Source organism: Dendropsophus ebraccatus, chromosome 13 (genome assembly GCF_027789765.1).
Source record: "Dendropsophus ebraccatus isolate aDenEbr1 chromosome 13, aDenEbr1.pat, whole genome shotgun sequence".
Classification (NCBI taxonomy): Eukaryota; Metazoa; Chordata; class Amphibia; order Anura; family Hylidae; genus Dendropsophus; species Dendropsophus ebraccatus.
In genome coordinates this window covers 6,365,779-6,387,790 of record NC_091466.1, presented here as the reverse complement: position 1 = coordinate 6,387,790, position 22,012 = coordinate 6,365,779, and the positions used below count along the sequence as shown (strand labels likewise).

The window sequence follows — 22,012 nt, the reverse complement described above, 5'->3', positions numbered from 1 at the left end:
TGTCCTCCTGCAGACCAGGCTGGTTGTCACCCAGCTTTCCTGTCCTCCTGCAGACCAGGTTGTCCCCCATACATTGGACTGGTGGCAGGGGTGGAGTCCTTGGCGGGGCCCCTGAGTGGTGACGTGTGGCCCCCAGTCTGTCCCCGCAGCACATTGCACAATCCCCGGAGACCTTCGCTTCAGCCAGAGACAGTTCCTCAAATATTTTCCTGCTCATTTGCTATTTATTCAGAAGAGAAGTGGGCGGACATGAGAGCGCAGAGGGCAGAGTGACAGGATGAGACATCACAGCCGCTCGAGGAGAGAGACTGCTGCCACCATGGTGCCCACCGGCTGCTGTCTCCTGCTCATCCTGCTCTCCTGCCCAGCAGCCAGCACCACCAGCAGAGCCGAGACCCTCTGCCCCAAGCCAGGTAACCCTCTCCCCTCACAGCATGCTGGGAGTTGTAGTCTTACCTCAGCTGACGCTGACGCTCTAGTAGTGGTGACGTCTTCACCGGCCCAAAGAGCTGACGCTCACCGAGGACACTGTTTGTAGGGATACTTTAGATACCTACCCCCTTTCTTAGATACCTGAGCGGGGATACATACCCCCTTTCTTAGATACCTGAGCGGTGATACATAGCCAGCTTACTGAGACCCCTGAATGGCAGCCTGGTGACGGCCAAGCAAGGGGGCGCTGTGAACAGGCAGTCCTATGTAGCACCACAAATATGATGCATTAGATTAGGCTGCAGTCCCATGTAACCCCACAGAGAGCCCCTATCTGAGTCTAGATGATGCCGTTGGTTTTCCTGCAGTCCCATGTAACCCCACAGAGAGCCCCTATCTGATTCCAGATGATGCCGTTGGCTTTATTGCAGTCCCATGTAACCCCACAGAGAGCCCCTATCTGAGTCCAGATGATGCCATTGGCTTTATTGCAGTCCCATGTAACCCCACAGAGAGCCCCTATCTGAGTCCAGATGATGCCGTTGGTTTTCCTGCAGTCCCATGTAACCCTACAGAGAGCCCCTGAGTCCAGATGATGCCGTTGGCTTTCCTGCAGTCCCATGTAACCCCACAGAGAGCCCCTATCTGAGTCCAGATGATGCCGTTGGCTTTATTGCAGTCCCATGTAACCCCACAGAGAGCCCCTATCTGAATCCAGATGATGCCGTTGGTTTTCCTGCAGTCCCATGTAACCCCACAGAGAGCCCCTATCTGAGTCCAGATGATGCCGTTGGCTTTCCTGCAGTCCCATGTAACCCCACAGAGAGCCCCTATCTGAGTCCAGATGATGCCATTGGTTTTCCTGCAGTCCCATGTAACCCCACAGAGAGCCCCTATCTGAGTCCAGATGATGCAGTTGGTTTTCCTGCAGTCCCATGTAACCCCACAGAGAGCCCCTATCTGAGTCCAGATGATGCCGTTGGCTTTATTGCAGTCCCATGTAACCCCACAGAGAGCCCCTATCTGAGTCCAGATGATGCCGTTGGTTTTCCTGCAGTCCCATGTAACCCCACAGAGAGCCCCTATCTGAGTCCAGATGATGCCGTTGGCTTTCCTGCAGTCCCATGTAACCCCACAGAGAGCCCCTATCTGAGTCCAGATGATGCCGTTGGTTTTCCTGCAGTCCCATGTAACCCCACAGAGAGCCCCTACCTGAGTCCAGATGATGCCGTTGGTTTTCCTGCAGAACCATGTAACCCCACAGAGAGCCCCTATCTGAGTCCAGATGATGCCGTTGGCTTTCCTGCAGTCCCATGTAACCCCACAGAGAGCCCCTATCTGAGTCCAGATGATGCCGTTGACTTTCCTGCAGTCCCATGTAACCCCACAGAGAGCCCCTATCTGAGTCCAGATGATGCCGTTGGCTTTCCTGCAGTCCCATGTAACCCCACAGAGATCAGATGTTTACAGGGGGAGGGTCTTCCAGTCAGTGTCAGTCCACAGTACAAAGTCCAGAGTGCGGTCAGTGGAGCAGAGGGAGTCAATGAGGCGTGTAGTATCCAGCAGCACTGCCGGGGGGCGCCCCCTCACCTGGTTATTATACTGTGCTATAGGGGCCCCCCGGTCTGTCACAGCAGAAGTTTGTGCTTCAGAGCTGCCATCCTCATTGGCCATCTTGAAGGATATGGAGAGAATTCATTGGTCACCCAGTCAGCCCTGGGGTAGCAGTGTCCACATGACAGCCCACATGCACAGCGCCTCTCCTGTCCTCAGTGTGGATGCGGTATTGCAGCCTAGTTCCAAAAGGAAATAGTGAAAATCTGAGGACGGGGGGGGGGGGGGGGGGGGGGGGGGGGCCACGTTGTGCTTTTTCTAACCCTGGATAACCCCTTAAATTGGAAAAATCTGCCCCGAATCTGGAGTGTGTGAACAAACCCTGAGCGGGCTGACAATGAGCGGTTTGCTGAGCGGACCCCGTGCTTATGAGCTGCCCCCTGATCAGGCCAGGACTGACAACCTGGCAGACCGGGCCAATGCCATGTGGGCCGCCCAGATTTGCTATTCGGTGCGCTGAGCCGTTCCATGTGTGTTCGGGTGCCGATACATCTTGTATGTAAATGGGCAGGAGATTTGCATAGCGCTCGGCGCGGTCCGGATGGCGTCCCGGCCGAGCTCAGCACCAGCTGCTGTGAGAAGAGAAGTTGTGGGGAGCAGCGAGCGCAGGAGGATTTCCTCTACACCAGAAGCCATTCCAGCCTGATGGTTGTGGTTTACAGCCCGGGGAGGGGGGAATCTTCCACTATTACTGGGCTGGCTGCCACCCAGCTTTTCTGAGACCCTGAACAAGCAGCTTTAGCTCGGACAGTGCTCTGCAGGGTCAGTATTCTCTGGTAGATAAGTGCTCCGGGCATGCTGGTGTGGTGACCTCCGGTGTGGAGGTGCGGCCGGTCACTTGCCAGATGGCAAAGCAGGTATGATGGCACACCTGCTTTTATTTTAAAGGGCCGGTTACACCTTGTTCCCATGTGGACAGTGTCCTGCTAGGTTTTTGCGGGGTCCCTTGGGTGCTTATCACGGTGGTTAGGAGTGGAATAGTGACCCACCCGGACTATTGGTACCGCCACCCACAGTATGGGGAAATGTCCCAAGGATTGTGTGTATACTGTGTTGGTGCGGGATGAAGATTTACAGAGTCTCTTTATCATAAATAGAATCTGGTTTACTCTGAAGATACTTGTGTGCAGCAGAACATACAGCTGTGCGTACACCCCTAAGCTGATGAAGGCCATGCTTGGCCGAAACGCGTCCTTGTACCATATGTTTGCTACACTACAATAAAGAAGCATAATCTACTTGGTGAGTGCCGGGCTCTTCCTAATATCTGGATATAATACGTTAGACTTGATAAGACTCTTGATAGTTTAGGTTCCAGACCTGTAGTGAGAGCATAGAGAGAGTGGTACAGTCATGCTGAATGAGTTGCGTGCTGAGAGATACTAAGAATCAAAAGATTAGAGAGGAGGATGTTGTGAGAGTCCCAACCCAAGTAGTACTGTGCTCTGCCAGGATTTCAGAGGTAGAAGTAGAAGAATACTTGAGAAAAGAGAGAATACTTGTGCCCGTGTTTTGACTCTTTGGTCTTTGCACTACCTATTGCCCTACCAGTGTCGGGGGACCTGTCCTAGTGGGTGAACAAGCCCCAGACCTTGTTACCTGGGATGAGTGGAATGCTAAGATTTCCCTGTCCACACCCATGCTGCGAGATAGAGTTCATAGGCTTTTAGCAACTTTGCTCTATCCGGATCAGTTCCTTACTTCTTTATGGATACTGTCCTGCACTGTGACTCTCCTAGTCCACGGCATGGGTTGAGATAATCTCTGAATTGTCCTCTCTAAGGAAGGGCTTAACACTGCATAGTAGTGGGTGGAGTTACTTGAGAAGAAAAGGTAAGCTGCATGTGCCTTGGTCTGCTTCTTGACTGAACACTGAGACTGGGGACCTGGCGGAGGGCCAGGGCCCAACTGGACCACTATAGAGAGTGTTCTGGCTTGTGACCTTCCTCTACAGAGTCCAACTACAAAATACCTCTACACTTCCTCTACCCATGTGACTTCCTATCTACAGCCCCTGTAAGGTGTGCTGTGAATGGGTGAAGAGTGCATATGTGAGAAGTAAAGAGAGAAATGATAGGATAGAAGAAAGTACTCTCATTGGTCTACAGATCCATGTGACATAGAAACAAACAATAACCCTTTCAATACTACAGCTGTGCAATAACTGAATACACATACTTACAATAGTGACATCTTGTGCGAAACTTGGCAACACTACTACAGCACCACTTACGCACAAAAAGTACAGGCTTTTACGAAGAGTGTAACTAACGGCAGGGCCGATTCTGGGGTTGCGGCCGCCCCGAGTGATGGCCGGCATCGCCCCCTACCCACCCCCCCCCCGCCCCAGCCAGCCGCTCACCTGTCCCACGCCGCAGCCGGCCCGCGCTCTCCGCTGTCTCCATATCCCGTCAGGTCCCGCAAGGTCACCCTGCAGCTATCACGGACCTCCAGGCTGTAGTGAGTGAGTGGGGTGATCGGGTCGTGCGGGGCGCCCCCCGCGCGACCCGATCACCCCAACGCGTCCCCCACCGACCCCGGGCACTCACCACAGCCTGGAGGTCCGTGACAGCTGCAGGGTGACGTTGCGTAACCTGACGGGATGTGGAGAGCGCGGGGGCGACGGGACAGGTGATACTTAACAAAAATGACAGCAGAGGGGACATAATGCCGCCCCCCTGCCGGACCGCAAAATCTGCCGCCTGAGGCGGAAGGCTCATTCCGCCTCATGGCAGAAGCTGGCCTGACTAACGGCAAAACCCGTGGTGGGATACCACACTGCAAATTGTAGTCTTGCAGTCCGTAGGTATAACGTTGCTGTAGATAATAATAGCGTCCTATACACGTTCTTCTCTCCAGTGGTTCCTGAGGACGCCATCTTGGCTACACTCCACTCCTGTGTAAACCTGACCTGCGTAGGGTGTGAAGGTTTGGTGACCTGGAGACGTCATAGCCCGCCGGGGACCCCGAGACACCTGGAAGTGATGGAGAGCGGCCATCTTGCGGTGGATTCTGTGACCTATGAGGACGAGGATGGTTACACCTGTTATAAGGACGAGGCCCCTGTGTGTTCTGTGGAGCTGAGGGTGAAAGGTGAGCAGCCACTGGGGGGCGCAGTCACATGTGTACACGCTACCAATCCACAGAGCCAACTCCGACTAGGGTCATGTGAGCTCCATGAAGAGTGTGTGGGGTATGTTGTGGTCTCCAGAGTGGCCCCCGTGGAGTATTAGGTGCCACCATGATGCCTTGTTATCTCCAAAGTGGCCCCCGTGGAGTATTAGGGGTCACCATGACGCCTTGTTATCTCCAGAGTGGCCCCCGTGGAGTATTAGGTGCCACCATGATGCCTTGTTATCTCCAGAGTGGCTGCCGTGGAGTATTAGGGGCCACCATGACGCCTTGTTATCTCCAGAGTGGCCCCCGTGGAGTATTAGGTGCCACCATGACGCCTTGTTATCTCCAGAGTGGCCGCCGTGGAGTATTAGGGGCCACCATGCTGCCTTGTTATCTCCAGAGTGGCCCCCGTGGAGTATTAGGGGCCACCATGACGCCTTGTTATCTCCAGAGTGGCCCCCGTGGAGTATTAGGTGCCACCATGATGCCTTGTTATCTCCAGAGTGGCCGCCGTGGAGTATTAGGGGCCACCATGACGCCTTGTTATCTCCAGAGTGGCCCCCGTGGAGTATTAGGGGCCACCATGACGCCTTGTTATCTCCAGAGTGGCCGCCGTGGAGTATTAGGGGCCACCATGCTGCCTTGTTATCTCCACAGTGGCCCCCGTGGAGTATTAGGGGCCACCATGATGCCTTGTTGTGGTCTCCAGAGTGGCCCCCGTGGAGTATTAGGTGCCACCATGACGCCTTGTTATCTCCAGAGTGGCCCCCGTGGAGTATTAGGGGCCACCATGACGCCTTGTTATCTCCAGAGTGGCCCCCGTGGAGTATTAGGTGCCACCATGACGCCTTGTTATCTCCAGAGTGGCCCCCGTGGAGTATTAGGGGCAACCATGACGCCTTGTTGTGGTCTCCAGAGTGGCCCCTGTGGAGTATTAGGGGCCACCATGACGCCTTGTTGTGGTCTCCAGAGTGGCCCCTGTGGAGTATTAGGGGCAACCATGACGCCTTGTTGTGGTCTCCAGAGTGGCCCCTGTGGAGTGTTAGGGGCCACCTTGTGGTGGGGAATACAGGGGGGCACTTACTTATTACTGAGGACGTATGTGTCATATTCCCAGATGAGCTACAAGAGAACCGGCGTCTCCTCTGCTACCACCGCCATCCCACCCATAACGTCACCTGCGAGTGGACACCGGAGAAACCGCTCCACCCATCCTCCAACGTCACCCTCATAGTGGTGCGGTAAGTGATAATGTATCGCATGACTTAGATACAGCAAATGGTATCCCACAGCTAGGCTTAGATACTTGGTGGTGATACGATGTCCTCTCGGTCCTGCAGAGAGTTGGAGCCCATGTACTACCCCTGCTCCTACATCAGCCCCCGCCGGCTCTTCACCTGCTTGTCGCTGTATAATGAAGGAGACTCCCGGAGACACATCTTCTACCTGTGTGTGAGCGGCCGCACCGGCAGCGCCCTGACTGCCAACCTGGAGGCCAGCGATAAAGAGCTGTGTATGTATGGGTGGTCACATGACCAGAGGGGGGGGGCATATATATGAGTATAAGTGGGAGGGGCCTACATAGTACTATCATCTTCATAGTACTGCCATCACCTCCTACATAATACCGCCATCACCTCCTACATAATACTGCCATCTACATAATACCGCCATCACCGCCTACATAGCACTGCCATCTTCATTATACTGCCATCTACATGATATAATGCCATCATTGCCTACATAGTACTGCCACTTACATCCTCCTCATCCTACTCATCCGCTCCTACTCATCCTACTCATCCGCTCCTACTCATCCTACTCATCTGCTCCTACTCATCCTCCTCATCTGCTCCTACTCATCCGCTCCTCTTCATCCTACTCATCTGCTCCTCCTCATCCTACTCATCCGCTCCTCCTCATCCTACTCATCTGCTCCTCCTCATCCTACTCATCCGCTCCTCCTCATCCTACTCATCCGCTCCTCTTCATCCTACTCATCCCCTCCTCCTCATCCTACTCATCCGCTCCTCCTCATCCTACTCATCCGCTCCTCTTCATCCTACTCATCCCCTCCTCCTCATCCTACTCATCCGCTCCTCCTTATCCTACTCATCCGCTCCTCCTCATCCTACTCATCCGCTCCTCTTCATCCTACTCATCCCCTCCTCCTCATCCTACTCATCCGCTCCTCCTCATCCTACTCATCCGCTCCTCCTCATCCTACTCATCCTACTCATCTGCTCCTCCTCATCCTACTCATCCGCTCCTCCTCATCCTACTCATCTGCTCCTCCTCATCCTACTCATCCGCTCCTCTTCATCCTACTCATCCCCTCCTCCTCATCCTACTCATCCGCTCCTCCTCATCCTACTCATCCGCTCCTCCTCATCCTACTCATCCTACTCATCTGCTCCTCCTCATCCTACTCATCCGCTCCTCCTCATCCTACTCATCTGCTCCTCCTCATCCTACTCATCCGCTCCTACTCACCCGCTCCTCCTCATCCGCTCCTCCTCATCCTACTCATCCGCTCCTACTCATCCGCTCCTCCTCATCCTACTCATCCGCTCCTACTCACCCGCTCCTCCTCATCCGCTCCTCCTCATCCTACTCATCCGCTCCTACTCACCCGCTCCTCCTCATCCGCTCCTACTCATCCTACTCATCCGCTCCTCCTCATCCTACTCATCCTACTCATCCGCTCCTCCTCATCCTACTCATCCGCTCCTACTCATCCGCTCCTCCTCATCCTACTCATCCGCTCCTCCTCATCCTACTCATCCGCTCCTCCTCATCCTACTCATCCGCTCCTACTCATCCGCTCCTCCTCATCCTACTCATCTGCTCCTACTCATCCGCTCCTCCTCATTCTACTCATCCGCTCCTCATCCTACTCATCCCCTCCTCCTCATCCTACTGATTCCCTCCTCCTCATCCTACTCATCCGCTCCTCCTCATCCTACTCATCCGCTCCTCCTCATCCTACTCATCCGCTCCTCCTCATCCGCTCCTCCTCATCCTACTCATCCGCTCCTCCTCATCCTACTCATCCCCTCCTCCTCATCCTACTCATCCGCTCCTACTCATCCTCTCCTCCTCATCCTACTCATCCGCTCCTCCTCATCCTACTCATCCGCTCCTCCTCATCCTACTCACCCGCTCCTCCTCATCCGCTCCTACTCATCCGCTCCTCATCATCCTACTCATCCGCTCCTCCTCATCCTACTCATCCTACTCATCCGCTCCTCCTCATCCTACTTATCCGCTCCTCCTCATCCTACTCATCCGCTCCTACTCATCCTACTCATCCGCTCCTCCTTATCCTTCTCATCCTCCTCATCCACTCCTCCTCATCCTACTCATCCGCTCCTCATCCTACTCATCGTACTCATCCGCTCCTCCTCATCCTACTCATCCGCTCCTCCTCATCCTACTCATCCGCTCCTCCTCATCCTACTCATCGTACTCATCCGCTCCTACTCATCCGCTCCTCCTCATCCTACTCCTCCGCTCCTCCTCATCCTACTCATCTCCTCCTACTCATCTGCTCCTCCTCATCCGCTCCTCCTCATCCTCCTCATCCGCTCCTCCTCATCCTACTCATCTGCTCCTCCACATCCTACTCATCCGCTCCTCCTCATCCTACTCATCCGCTCCTCCTCATCCTACTCATCTGTTCCTCCTCATCCTTCTCATCCTACTCATCCGCTCCTACTCATCCGCTCCTCCTCGTCCTACTCATCCTACTCATCGGCTCCTTCTCATCCTACTCATCAGTTCCTCCTTATCCTACTCGTCCGCTCCTCCTTATCCTACTCATCCGCTCCTCCTCATCCTACTCATCGGCTCCTCCTCATCGGCTCCTCATCCTACTCATCCGCTCCTACTCATCCTATTAATCCGCTCCTACTCATCCACTCCTTCTCATCCTCCTCATCCTACTCATCGGCTCCTCCTCATCCACTCCTACTCATCCGCTCCTCCTCATCCGCTCCTCCTCATCCTCCTCATCGGCTCCTCCTCATCCTACTCGTCCGCTCCTCCTCATCTGCTCCTACTCATCCTCCTCATCCTCTCCTCCTCATCCGCTCCTCCTCATCCACTCCTACTCATCCGCTCCTCCTCATCCTCCTCATCCGCTCCTCCTCATCCTCCTCATCGGCTCCTCCTCATCCTACTCGTCCGCTCCTCCTCATCTGCTCCTCCTCATCCTCCTCATCCGCTCCTCCTCATCCTCCTCATCCGCTCCTCCTCATCCTACTCATCCGCTCCTCCTCATCTGCTCCTCCTCATCCTCCTCATCCACTCCTCCTCATCCGCTCCTACTTATTTCAGAGCTTATCAATTGGTTTTGCAAAAATATTCTCTAAGCTGGAGGGGGGGGGGCTATAACCTTATCTGTAATCATGAGGGCGATGAATGGAAGACCACCTCCAACACTCGGGATGGACACTTCAAATATCTGGTGATGCCCTTCAGGCCATTAAACGTCCCAGTGATCCTCCAAGACTTCCTCAACAATATATTTCAGGACATGTTATACAAGAGTGTGTCCGTTTATCTTGAGGACACATTGGTTTACTCCTCCGATCTCAGTTCTCACCGTAACCACGTCCGCCAGGTGCTTGCGTGAGAGCCGCCTTTATGCCAAGTTGGAGAGACGCCTCTTTGAATGCTCCATCCTGCCATTCTTGGGTTACATCATCTCCAGACAAGCAGTCCACAGTCCTAAGCTGGTCACATTCTCTGGCGGTCTCTGAGCCACCCAGCACTTCAGCGGTTTTGCTCATTTCTACCACCGATTTATCCCACACTTCTCATCGCTGGTGGCTCCTATTGTGGCCATCACCAAAAGGAGCAGGAACACATGAAGCAGAGAGCGCCTTCTCTCAACTAACATCCGCTTTCTCTTCATCCAAAGTGCTCCATCGCCCGGAGGCAGAGAAACCATTCTATCTAGAGGTTGATGTCTCTGCGGTTGGGGCTGGGGAGGTCCTGTTCCAGAAAAACCACCAGGGCAGAGCTGTCACATGCTGATCCGAGAGGAGATAGAGTTATTGGCTAGTCGGCCTTAGCATATTGGAGACATCTATTGGAAGGGGTCCTCCACCCAGTGACAGTCTGTACTCATCACAAAAATCTTGTGTACCTGCAAACCACTCAGCGTCGGAGCCCCCGTCAGGCATGCTGCTTCCTCTTCTTTTCTCGATTTACTTTCAGTCTCCTTTTGCACCCAGCAGCCAAGAACATCATGGCGGACGCGCTGTCTACAGCGCTGGAAGCCACGGACTTCATACATCATTCCTCCAGAAGGCTTGGTCACATGGCACTGGTGAGACTGAGAGATCCCTCCACATATCTGCAGCCAAGCTCTAGATCCTGACCTGGGGTCCTGCCTCCCTTAGTGTCGTGCATTCGGGGGTACACAGATCCCTTGATCTCATCTCCATGCATTACTGGTAGCCACCTCTTCTGGCTCGAGATATAAAGGTTTTTGTGGCCGCTTGCTTGGACAGTGTCTGCAATAAGAACTACCACCAAAAACCTGTGGGTCTCCTGTAGCCACCACTCCTGTGCCGGAGATTCCTTGGTGACATATTGCCATGGACTTTGCCATGGATCTTGCCCTCTCCTTGGGCTGCTCTCTAATCTGGGTCGTGGTGGACTGATTTTCTAAATTGGCACCTTTCAGTCTTCGGCCTACCATCCCCAATCCAGCGGGCAGGTGAAACGGAGGAATGAGATTTTAGGCAATTATCTTCACCAATTTGTATCAGCCCATCAGGACGATTGGTCCCTCTGCTGCCATGGGTGGAGTTTGCTTATAACCCTCTAGCGGCTCCTTTGGGGATGCTCCCTTCCACATAGTCTATGGCCAGTACCTTCCACATCCTTTGTGCTTCCTATGACTTTGGAAGTTCCGGCCGTTCTCCGAACCTCCGAACATCAAAAGAAACAAGAAACGCACCCAAACTTCAGCCTGGAGGCAAAGTCTGGCTGTCTTCTAAGAATACTCACCTATGGGTCCCTAGTTTGAAGTTGGCCCTTCATTACTTAGGGCCCTTCACCATACGAAGACAAATCCATCCAGCTTCCTCCGAGCTCCGCTTACCTCCATCTCTGCGGATCCACAACTCACCTCAAGCATCTCATCCTTATCCGCTACTCTGGTAAAACCACTTCTCCTACCCCAGTGTCCGGCACTCACCATGTCTACAAGGTTAAAGAGATCTTGGATGTGAAATGTCCGGGAGGCCGAGTTTACTGTGTAGTAGATTGGAAAGGCTGTGGGCCAGAAGAGAGATCCTGGGAACCTGAAGAGAACATGACTGCCCTGCACGGGATCCCGACCTGCTGCAGGGGGCTCTGGCCTGTGTTGTGCCAATGTTGTGTATGGGGGCGATATACCAATGATGTGTATGGGGAGGGGGTATATACCAATGATGTGTATGTGTGGTGTGCCACCCCCGTGTTAGTATGGAGGTGGTATGGCTGGTCACTTGCTAGGTGGCGAAGTGTGACGCCAGCTCTATGGAGATGTAACCGGACCCAAGGGTGTCATGACGCCAGTGCCGGTTGGGCACACAGGTATGGTCTCACACCTGCTTTTATTTTAGAGGGCCGGTTACACCTTGTTCCCCTGTGGTCAGTGACCTGCCGGGCTGTTATGGGGTCCCTTGGGTTGTTATCACGGTGGTCCGAAGTGGAGTAATGACCCACCCAGACTATTGGCACTGCCACCCACAGTATGGAGAAATGTCCCAAGGAGTGTGTGTATACTGTGTTGGTGCGGGACGAAGAATCACAGAGTCTCTTTATCATAAATACTCTGTTTACTCTGAAGGTACTTGTGTGCAGCAGAACATACAGCTGTGCATTGACAGGATACTTTATACCTGTTAGGACACTTAACAGTTCAGGATCCAGATCTGTGATAGGAGTATAGCGAGAGGTACAGTCGTGCTGACTGGGTTGTGTCTTGAGAGGTAGAAGAATTTGAGGAGTAGAGAGGAGGATGTTGTGAGAGTCCCAACCCAAGTAGTACTGTGCTCTGCCGGGATGTTGGAGGATGAGGAAGAAATAGAAGAATACTTGTCAGAATGAACCATCTATTGCCCTACCAGTGTCGGGGGACCCATCCTAGAGGGTCACACAAGCCCCAGACCCTGTTACCTGGGATGAGCGGAATGCTGAGGTTTCCCTGCTGACACCCTCGTTGCGAGATAGAGTTCATAGGCTTCTAGCAACTTTGCTCTATCCGGATCAGTTCCTGGCTTTCTGCCTTTATGGATATTGTCCTGCACTGTGACTTCCTAGTCCATGGCGTGATGATCTCTGACTTGTCCTCTCCTGTAAGGGTTCTAACACTGCATAGTGCTGAGTAAGGTTACTTGAAGAGAAACTGTTAGGTGCGTCTTGTCTCTATGAAGTGTCATGACCCAAGACCTCATACGAAGGCTGGGGACCTGGCGGAGGGCCAGGGCCCAAAGGAACCACTGTAGGAAGCGTTCTAGCTTGCGTCCTTCCCCTACAACGTCCAATAGCGAAAGACCTCTACACTTCCTCTACCCAGGTGATTTCCTGTCTACAGCTCCCTGTAAGGTGCACTGTGAATGGGTGAAGAGTGCATGAAGAAGAAGTAAAGAGAGAGATGATAGGAGAGAAGAAGATACTCACATAGGTTCACAGATCCATGTGACATATAAGCAAACAATAACCCTTTCCATACTTCAGCTGTGCAGCAACTAAGTACACATACCTACAATAGCGACTTCTAGTGGTGAAACGTTATCACTACTACATCACCACTTACAATAAGTACAGACCTTTGCAAAGAGTGTAAACAGTAGTAACACCTGGGGGGGGTACATACCAATGATGTGTATGGGGGGTACATACCAATCATGTGTATGGGGGGGTACATACCAATCATGTGTATGGGGGGGTACATACCAATCATGTGTATGGGGGGGTACATACCAATCATGTGTATGGGGGGTACATACCAATGATGTGTATGGGGGGGTACATACCAATCATGTGTATGGGGGGGTACATACCAATCATGTGTATGGGGGGGTACATACCAATGATGTGTATGAGGGGGGCATATACCAATGATGTGTATGAGGGGGGCATATACCAATGATGTGTATGGGGGGGGCTATTTAGCAATGATGTGTATGGGGAGGTACATACCAATGATGTGTATGGGGGGGTTATATACCAAAGATGTGTATGGGGAGGTACATACCAATGATGTGTATGGGGGGTACATACCAATGATGTGTATGGGGGGGTACATACCAATGATGTGTATGGGGGGGTACATACCAATGATGTGTATGGGGGGGTACATACCAATGATGTGTATGGGGGGGTACATACCAATGATGTGTATGGGGGCATATACCAATGATGTGTATGGGGGGGGTATATAGCAATGATGTGTATGGGGGGGTACATACCAATGATGTGTATGGGGGGTACATACCAATGATGTGTATGGGGGGGTACATACCAATGATGTGTATGGGGGGTACATACCAATGATGTGTATGGAGGGGTACATACCAATGATGTGTATGGGGGGGGGGGTTATATACCAATGATGTGTATGGGGAGGTACATACCAATGATGTGAATGGGGGGTACATACCAATGATGTGTATGGGGGGTACATACCAATGATGTGTATGGGGGTACATACCAATGATGTGTATGGGGGGGTACATACCAATGATGTGTATGGGGGGGTACATACCAATGATGTGTATGGGGGGGTACATACCAATGATGTGTATGAGGGGGGTACATACCAATGATGTGTATGGGGGGGTTATATACCAATGATGTGTATGGGGGGGTATATACCAATGATGTGTATGGGGGGGTACATACCAATGATGTGTATGGGGGGGTACATACCAATGATGTGTATGGGGGGGTACATACCAATGATGTGTATGAGGGGGGTACATACCAATCATGTGTATGGGGGGGTACATACCAATGATGTGTATGAGGGGGGCATATAGCAATGATGTGTATGTGGGGGGTATATACAAATGATGTTTGGGGGGGTATATACCAATGATGTGTATGGGGGGGGTATACAGCAATGATGTGTATGGGGGGTACATACCAATGATGTGTATGGGGGGGTACATACCAATGATGTGTATGGGGGGTACATACCAATGATGTGTATGGGGGGTACATACCAATGATGTGTATGGGGGGGTACATACCAATGATGTGTATGGGGGGGTTATATACCAATGATGTGTATGGGGGGGTACATACCAATGATGTGTATGGGGGGGGGGGTATATACCAATGATGTGTATGGGGGGGTACATACCAATGATGTGTGTGGGGGGTACATACCAATGATGTGTATGGGGGGGTACATACCAATGATGTGTATGGGGGGGGGTACATACCAATGATGTGCATGGGGGGGTACATACCAATGATGTGTATGGGGGGTACATACCAATGATGTGTATGGGGGGGGGGTACATACCAATGATGTGTATGGGGGGCTACATACCAATGATGTGTATGGGGGGGCATATACCAATGATGTGTATGGGGGGGTACATACCAATGATGTGTATGGGGGGGTACATACCAATGATGTGTATGGGGGGGTACATACCAATGATGTGTATGGGGGGGTATAAAGCAATGATGTGTATGGGGGGGTACATACGAATGATGTGTATGAGGGGGGGTATATAGCAATGATGTGTGTGTGTGTGTGGGGGGGGGGGTTATATACCAATGATGTGTATGGGGGGTATATACCAATGATGTGTATGGGGGGTATATACCAATGATGTGTATGAGGGGTATATACCAATGATGTGTATGGGGGGGTATATACCAATGATGTGTATGGGGGGTATATACCAATGATGTGTATGGGGGGTATATACCAATGATGTGTATAGGGGGGTATATACCAATGATGTGTATGGGGGGGTATATACCAATGATGTGTATGGGGGGTACATACCAATGATGTGTATGGGGGGGTACATACCAATGATGTGTATGGGGGGGTATATAGCAATGATGTGTATGGGGGGGTACATACGAATGATGTGTATGATGGGGGGTATATAGCAATGATGTGTGTGTGTGTGGGGGGGGGGGGTTATATACCAATGATGTGTATGGGGGGTATATACCAATGATGTGTATGAGGGGTATATACCAATGATGTGTATGGGGGGTATATACCAGTGATGTGTATGGGGGGTATATACCAATGATGTGTATAGGGGGGTATATACCAATGATGTGTATGGGGGGGGGTATATACCAATGATGTGTATGGGGGGGTATATACCAATGATGTGTACGGGGGGGTATATACCAATGATGTGTCCCTATACTTGTGTGGCAGTTTCACCTCTGACCTCTCTTCTTGTCCCCAGTACACGTTGGCCCCCCACTCAATGTCCAGGTGACCCCAGTGCAGAAACAAACCAAGAGGCTGCAGGTGACCTGGAGGCGGCCGCAGTTCTGGGACACCATGTTCTATAAACTCGAGTACCAGGTCCAGTACCAGGTGGAGAACGCCGGGCACCCATCCAACGTGAGTCACCCCCCCCCCACACACACACACAGACACCCCCGCCACACACACACACACAGACACCCCCCCACACGCAGACACCCCCCCCACACACACACACACACACAGACACACACACACACAGACACCCCCCCACACACACACAGACACACACACAGACACCCCCACACACACAGACACCCCCTCACAGACACACACACACACAGACACCCCACACACACACACACACACAGACACACACACAGACACCCCCCCACACACACACACAGACACCCCCCCACACACACACACACAGACACCCCCCCACACACACACACAGACACCCCCCCCCCCCACACACACACACACAGACACACACACAGATACCCCCCCCCCCCCCCCCCACACACACACACACCCCACACACACACACACACACACCACCACCACCACCTGCTCAACTGGGGAAAGTGAAACCTTATTAGCAGGATCCACCCCCGCCATTACCGGAACCTGAGAAACAGCGTCAGCACATCCCTACAAGAAAACACCACCACTCACATCCAAAGCTGCACCCCATCATGTGCCCCATTCACCTCCAGAGCTGCACCCCGTCATGTGCTCTCGTTCTCTCTCTCACTCTCTTTCTCTCTCTCTCTCGCTCTCTCTCTCACCCTCCCTCGCTTGCTCTCCCTCTCTCTCTCGCTCTCTCTCTTTCTCTCTCACCCTCTCTCTCTCACCCTCTCTCTCTCACCCTCTCTCACCCTCCCTCGCCCGCTCTCCCTCTCTCGCTCTCACCCTCTCTCTCTTGCTCTCACCCTCTCTCTCTCGCTCTCACCCTCTCTCTTTCTGACCCTTTCTCTCTCACCCTCTCTCTCTCACACCCTCTCTCTCCCTCTCTCTTGCTCTCTCTCGCTCTCTCTCTCTCCCTCTCTTTCTCACTCTCTCTCACTTTCTCTCTCACACCCTCTCTCTCTCTCTCTCTCTCTCTCTCGCTCTCTCTCTTTTTCTCTCGCTCTCTCTCTCTCTCCCTCTCTCGCTCTCACCCTCTCTCTCTCTCTCTCTCTCTCTTTTTCTCTCGCTCTCTCTCACTCTCTTTCTCTCTCGCTCTCTCACCCTCTCTCTTTAGCTCTCTCTCTTTTTCTCGCTCTCTCACCCTCCCTCCCTCCCTCGCTCTCCCTCTCTCTCTCTCTCTCTCTCTCGCTCTCAGCCTCTCTCTCACCCTCTCTCTCTCACCCTCTCTCTCTCACCCTCTCTCTTGCTCTCTCTCTCACCCTCTCTCTCTCTCTCTCTCTCTCACGCTTTCTCTTTTTCTCTCTCTCACTCTCTCACCCTCTCTCTCTCGCTCTCTTTCTCTCTCTCTCTCTCTCTCTCTCTCTCTCGCTCTCCCTCTCGCTCTCTCTCTCGCTCTCTCTCACTCTCTCCCTCTCGCTCTCTCGCTCTCTCTCTCGCTCTCTCTCACTCTCTTTCTCTCTCGCTCTCCCTCGCTCTCTCTCACTCTCCCTCTCGCTCTCTCTCACTCTCTTTCTCTCTCTCTCTCACTCTCTTTCTCTCTCTCTCTCACTCTCTCACCCTCTCTCTCTCGCTCTCTTTCTCTCTCTCTCTCTCTCGCTCTCCCTCTCGCTCTCTCACTCTCTCACTCTCCCTCTCGCTCTCTCGCTCTCTCTCACTCTCTTTCTCTCTCGCTCTCTCACCAGTTGACCACCTGGGAGACGACCTTTGTCATAGACGACGCTGTGATGGGGAGGAAGCATCTCATCCGGGTGCGGGCCAGGGAAGAGTTCCACGACAATTGGGGTTCCTGGAGTGATGAGGTGGCTGGGACCCCCTGGTCAGGTGAGACCCCTGAAAGACTACAGCATCTACAGCCCCATAAACAGAGCTGAGCTCCCCCTAGTGGTGGAGGCAGGAGATGCAGCCAGAGGGAGCAGAGCTGTGGGATCCATATGGGGGGAGCAGAGCTGTGGGATCCATGTGCGGTGAGCTCCCCCTTGTGGTGGAGGCAGGAGATGCAGCTGGGGGGGAGCAGAGCTGTGGGATCCATGTGCGGTGAGCTCCCCCTAGTGGTGGAGGCAGGAGATGCAGCTGGGGGGCAGCAGAGCTGTGGGATCCATATGCGGTGAGCTCCCCCTTGTGGTGGAGGCAGCAGATGCAGCCAGAGGGAGCACAGCTGTAGGATCCATATGCGGTGAGCTCCCCCTTGTGGTGGAGGCAGGAGATGCAGCCAGGGGGGAGCAGAGCTGTGGGATCCATATGCGGTGAGCTCCCCCTTGTGGTGGAGGCAGGAGATGCAGCTGGCGGGGAGGGGGGGGGGGGAAGCAGAGCTGTGGGATCCATATGCGGTGAGCTCCCCCTTGTGGTGGAGGCAGGAGATGCAGCTGAGGGGGGGGGGGGGGGGAGCAGAGCTGTGGGATCCATATGCAGAGAGCTCCCCCTAGTGCTGGAGGCAGGAGATGCAGCCAGGGGGGAGCAGAGCTGTGGGATCCATATGTGGTGAGCTCCCCCTAGTGGTGGAGGCAGGAGATGCAGCTGGCGGGGAGGGGGGGGGGGAAGCAGAGCTGTGGGATCCATATGCAGAGAGCTCCCCCTAGTGGTGGAGGCAGGAGATGCAGCCAGGGGGGAGCAGAGCTGTGGGATCCATATGCAGAGAGCTCCCCCTAGTGGTGGAGGCAGGAGATGCAGCCAGGGGGGAGCAGAGCTGTGGGATCCATGTGCGGTGAGCTCCCCCTAGTGGTGGGGGCAGGAGATGCAGCTGGGGGGGGAGGGGAGCAGAGCTGTGGGATCCATGTGCGGTGAGCTCCCCCTAGTGGTGGGGGCAGGAGATGCAGCCAGGGGGGAGCAGAGCTGTGGGATCCATGTGCGGTGAGCTCCCCCTAGTGGTGGAGGCAGGAGATGCAGCCAGGGGGGAGCAGAGCTGTGGGATCCATGTGCGGTGAGCTCCCCCTTGTGGTGGAGGCAGGAGATGCAGCTGAGGGGGGGGGGGGGAGCAGAGCTGTGGGATCCATATGCAGAGAGCTCCCCCTAGTGGTGGAGGCAGGAGATGCAGCCAGGGGGGAGCAGAGCTGTGGGATCCATATGTGGTGAGCTCCCCCTAGTGGTGGAGGCAGGAGATGCAGCTGGCGGGGAGGGGGGGGGGGAAACAGAGCTGTGGGATCCATATGCAGAGAGCTCCCCCTAGTGGTGGAGGCAGGAGATGCAGCCAGGGGGGAGCAGAGCTGTGGGATCCATATGCAGAGAGCTCCCCCTAGTGGTGGAGGCAGGAGATGCAGCCAGGGGGGAGCAGAGCTGTGGGATCCATGTGCGGTGAGCTCCCCCTAGTGGTGGAGGCAGGAGATGCAGCCAGGGGGGAGCAGAGCTGTGGGATCCATGTGCGGTGAGCTCCCCCTAGTGGCGAGCACATGTACACAGTATTATTTATCACACACAGCGCCCCCTACAGGCACATGGAATAATCTGCACTTTTTTCTTCCCACAGACACCACAACTCCTCAGGTAAGTGTAAGATCTGCAGGAGGGAAAACTCCTGAATCCAAGAATCCTTCATTCACAGAAGACTTTACTGCGCAGGTACCCACCGAAAACCGCACCCCGAGATCTGAGGAGGAGGAGCCCAAACCGCGCGAGAGGGGTAATAATAAGAATAGAGCCAACAGACAGGAGAGTGACACTCGGGGTGCAGGATAGTGAGACTTGGGGTGCAGGACAGTCACACTCGGGTACAGGATCGTGACATTCGGGGTGCAGGATAGTGACAGGGGGTACAGGATAGTGACAGGGGGTACAGGATAGTGACACTCGGGGTACAGGATAGTGACACTCGGGGTGCAGGATAGTGACACTCGGGGTGCAGGATAGTGACATTCGGGGTGCAGGATAGTGACACTTGGGGTGCAGGATAGTGACACTTGGGGGGTACAGGATAGTGACACTGGGGGTGCAGGATAGTGACACTCGGGGTGCAGGACAGTCACACTCGGGTACAGGATAGTGACACTTGGGGTACAGGATAGTGACACTTGGGGTGCAGGATAGTGAGACTTGGGGTGCAGGATAGTGACACTCGGGGTGCAGGATAGTGACACTTGGGGTACAAGATGGTGACACTTGGGGTGCAGGATAGTGACACTTGGGGGGTACAGGATAGTGACACTGGGGGTGCAGGATAGTGACACTTGGGGGGTACAGAATAGTGACACTGGGGGTGCAGGATAGTGACACTCGGGGTACAGGATAGTGACACTCGGGGTGCAGGATAGTGACACTTGGGGTGCAGGATGGTGACACTTGGGGTACAGGATAGTGACACTCGGGGTGCAGGATGGTGACACTTCAGGTACAGGAGAGTGACACTTGGGGTGCAGGATAGTGACACTTGGGGTGCAGGATAGTGACACTTGGGGTGCAGAATAGTGACACTTGTGGAACAGGATAGTGACACTCGGGGTGCAGGATAGTGACACTTGGGGTGCAGGATAGTGACACTTGGGGTACAGGATAGTGAGACGCTGACACTTCCCCCTGTTCCTGTACAGGTGATCCCCCCCCGGTGCGCCCCCTTCCTGTCTCGGCTTGGAGGGTCTCCTGGATCGCTCCTTGTGTCAGCCTTGGTTTTGTCCTTTTATTCTTCTTCGGGATCTGGATAAGGTGAGACCCCAATAGTCTATATGGACCCCCAGATTCTTTGTTGCTTGTCATCCAGCTTTTCCAGGGGCGGATACAATCACTTCTTATAATGAGCCATTTAAAGGGCCGGCGTTCATTGTGTGGAAATGTTTTTCAGGTATTGGGAGATACAGATCCTAAAAGTAAAATGGGGTGCGGTGCGCTCTCTATTCCATTCCTCCTCCAAAACAGCGCAGGCGAATCCCTCCCCCCTCCTGAGGCCATCTTCTCTGCCGCCATCGCTGACCGTCACTGTTCCTCCACTGCCGGGTAAGGAGTGAAGAAACGCCGATGAACGGGAGACAGCCAGAGTGCTTATCAGGCTCAACTATGGCGGACTGGTGGGCCAATCAGCAGGCAGATGGCATAGACCAATCAGAAGGCAGACAGCATGGACCAATCAGAAGGCAGACAGCATGGAACAATCAGAAGGCAGACAGCATGTGGCCCCAGTTATGAGATGTGACTGGGCGCGGCGCCTGTATATATATATGTATACAGTTACAGGAAATGAGTGTGCAACCTGTAAATGATTCCCCTCACACAATGGAGTACCTTCTGCAGGCCAGAAGTCTTAGTATTATGGGTGGAGTGGCTCTTTAAGGTGATGTTGGACTCTATGGGAGACGCTTGTATTGAAGAGGACACGGGTCACATGACTGGGCAGCATCTTGAGGTCGCACTGGGAATTTCCGGGAGTTTCTGGCCGAGGTTACGGCCACTTACGCTGCTATTTCTGGACACTTTACTGTTATTGAATTTCCAGGAATAAAAAAAGAATTTATCACAATTGTCACAATTTTCACTAAAGCTACTGAGGGAAGGGGGCTTCGTGGGGTGGGAGGCCTGGGAACCCCCAAACTCTGAGAAGAGACTCTGTAATAAAGAGGCAGGGGGCCTCCTGGGGGGGGAGGCCTGGGGAACCCCCAAACTCTGAGAAGAGACTCTGTAATAAAGAGGCATGGGGCCTCCTGGGGGGGGGGGAGGCCTGGGGAACCCCCAAACTCTGAGAAGAGACTCTGTAATAAAGAGGCATGGGGGCTCCTGGGGTGGGGGTCCATGGAACCACCAAAATCTGAGGAGAGACTCTGTAATACAGGGGAAGGAAGCCTCCTGAGGTGGGGGGTCTGGGGAACCCCAAACTCTGAGGAGAGACTCCGTAATAAGGGGAAGGGGGCCTCCTGGGGTGGGGGCCTGGGGAACCCCAAACTCAGGAGAGACTCCGTAATAAGGGGAAGGGGGCCTCCTGGGGTGGGGGTCCAGGGAACCCCAAAACTCTGAGGAGAGACTCTGTAATACAGGGGGAGTGGGCCTCCTGGGGTGGGGGTCCAGGGAACCCCAAAACTCTGAGGAGAGACTCTGTAATATAGAGGCAGGTGGCCTCCTGGGGTGGGGGTCCAGGGAACCCCAAAACTCTGAGGAGAGACACTAATACAGGGGGGAGGGGTCCTCCTAGGGTGGGGGAGCCTGGGGAATCCTTTCAGGTGTCATTAATTGAACAATACATTGCAGTAAAAACAAGGGGAAGCTTTATCAAACATGGTGTAAAGTGAAGCTGGCTCAGTCGTCCCCGGCAACCAATCAGATTCCACCTGC

General features: G+C 53.7%; 1 protein-coding gene across 2 annotated transcripts; it reads left to right on the top strand.

The window, feature by feature from the left end:
* The first annotated feature begins 235 nt into the window (after positions 1-235).
* IL6R (interleukin 6 receptor) lies at positions 236-21,206 on the top strand. 2 transcript variants are annotated; one of them, XM_069951397.1, is made up of 11 exons: positions 236-413; positions 3,144-3,288; positions 4,906-5,139; positions 6,281-6,404; positions 6,504-6,676; positions 15,615-15,775; positions 17,452-17,590; positions 19,230-19,246; positions 19,322-19,382; positions 20,287-20,398; positions 20,535-21,206. In XM_069951397.1, exons 3-11 carry the CDS (start codon positions 5,031-5,033, stop codon positions 20,695-20,697), a joined length of 1,059 nt encoding a protein of 352 aa, XP_069807498.1. In that variant the 5' UTR covers positions 236-413; positions 3,144-3,288; positions 4,906-5,030; the 3' UTR covers positions 20,698-21,206. The 2 variants fall into 2 exon arrangements, with proteins under 2 accessions (XP_069807498.1, XP_069807497.1); XM_069951396.1 differs by lacking the exon at positions 3,144-3,288.
* The last annotated feature ends 806 nt before the right edge of the window (positions 21,207-22,012 follow it).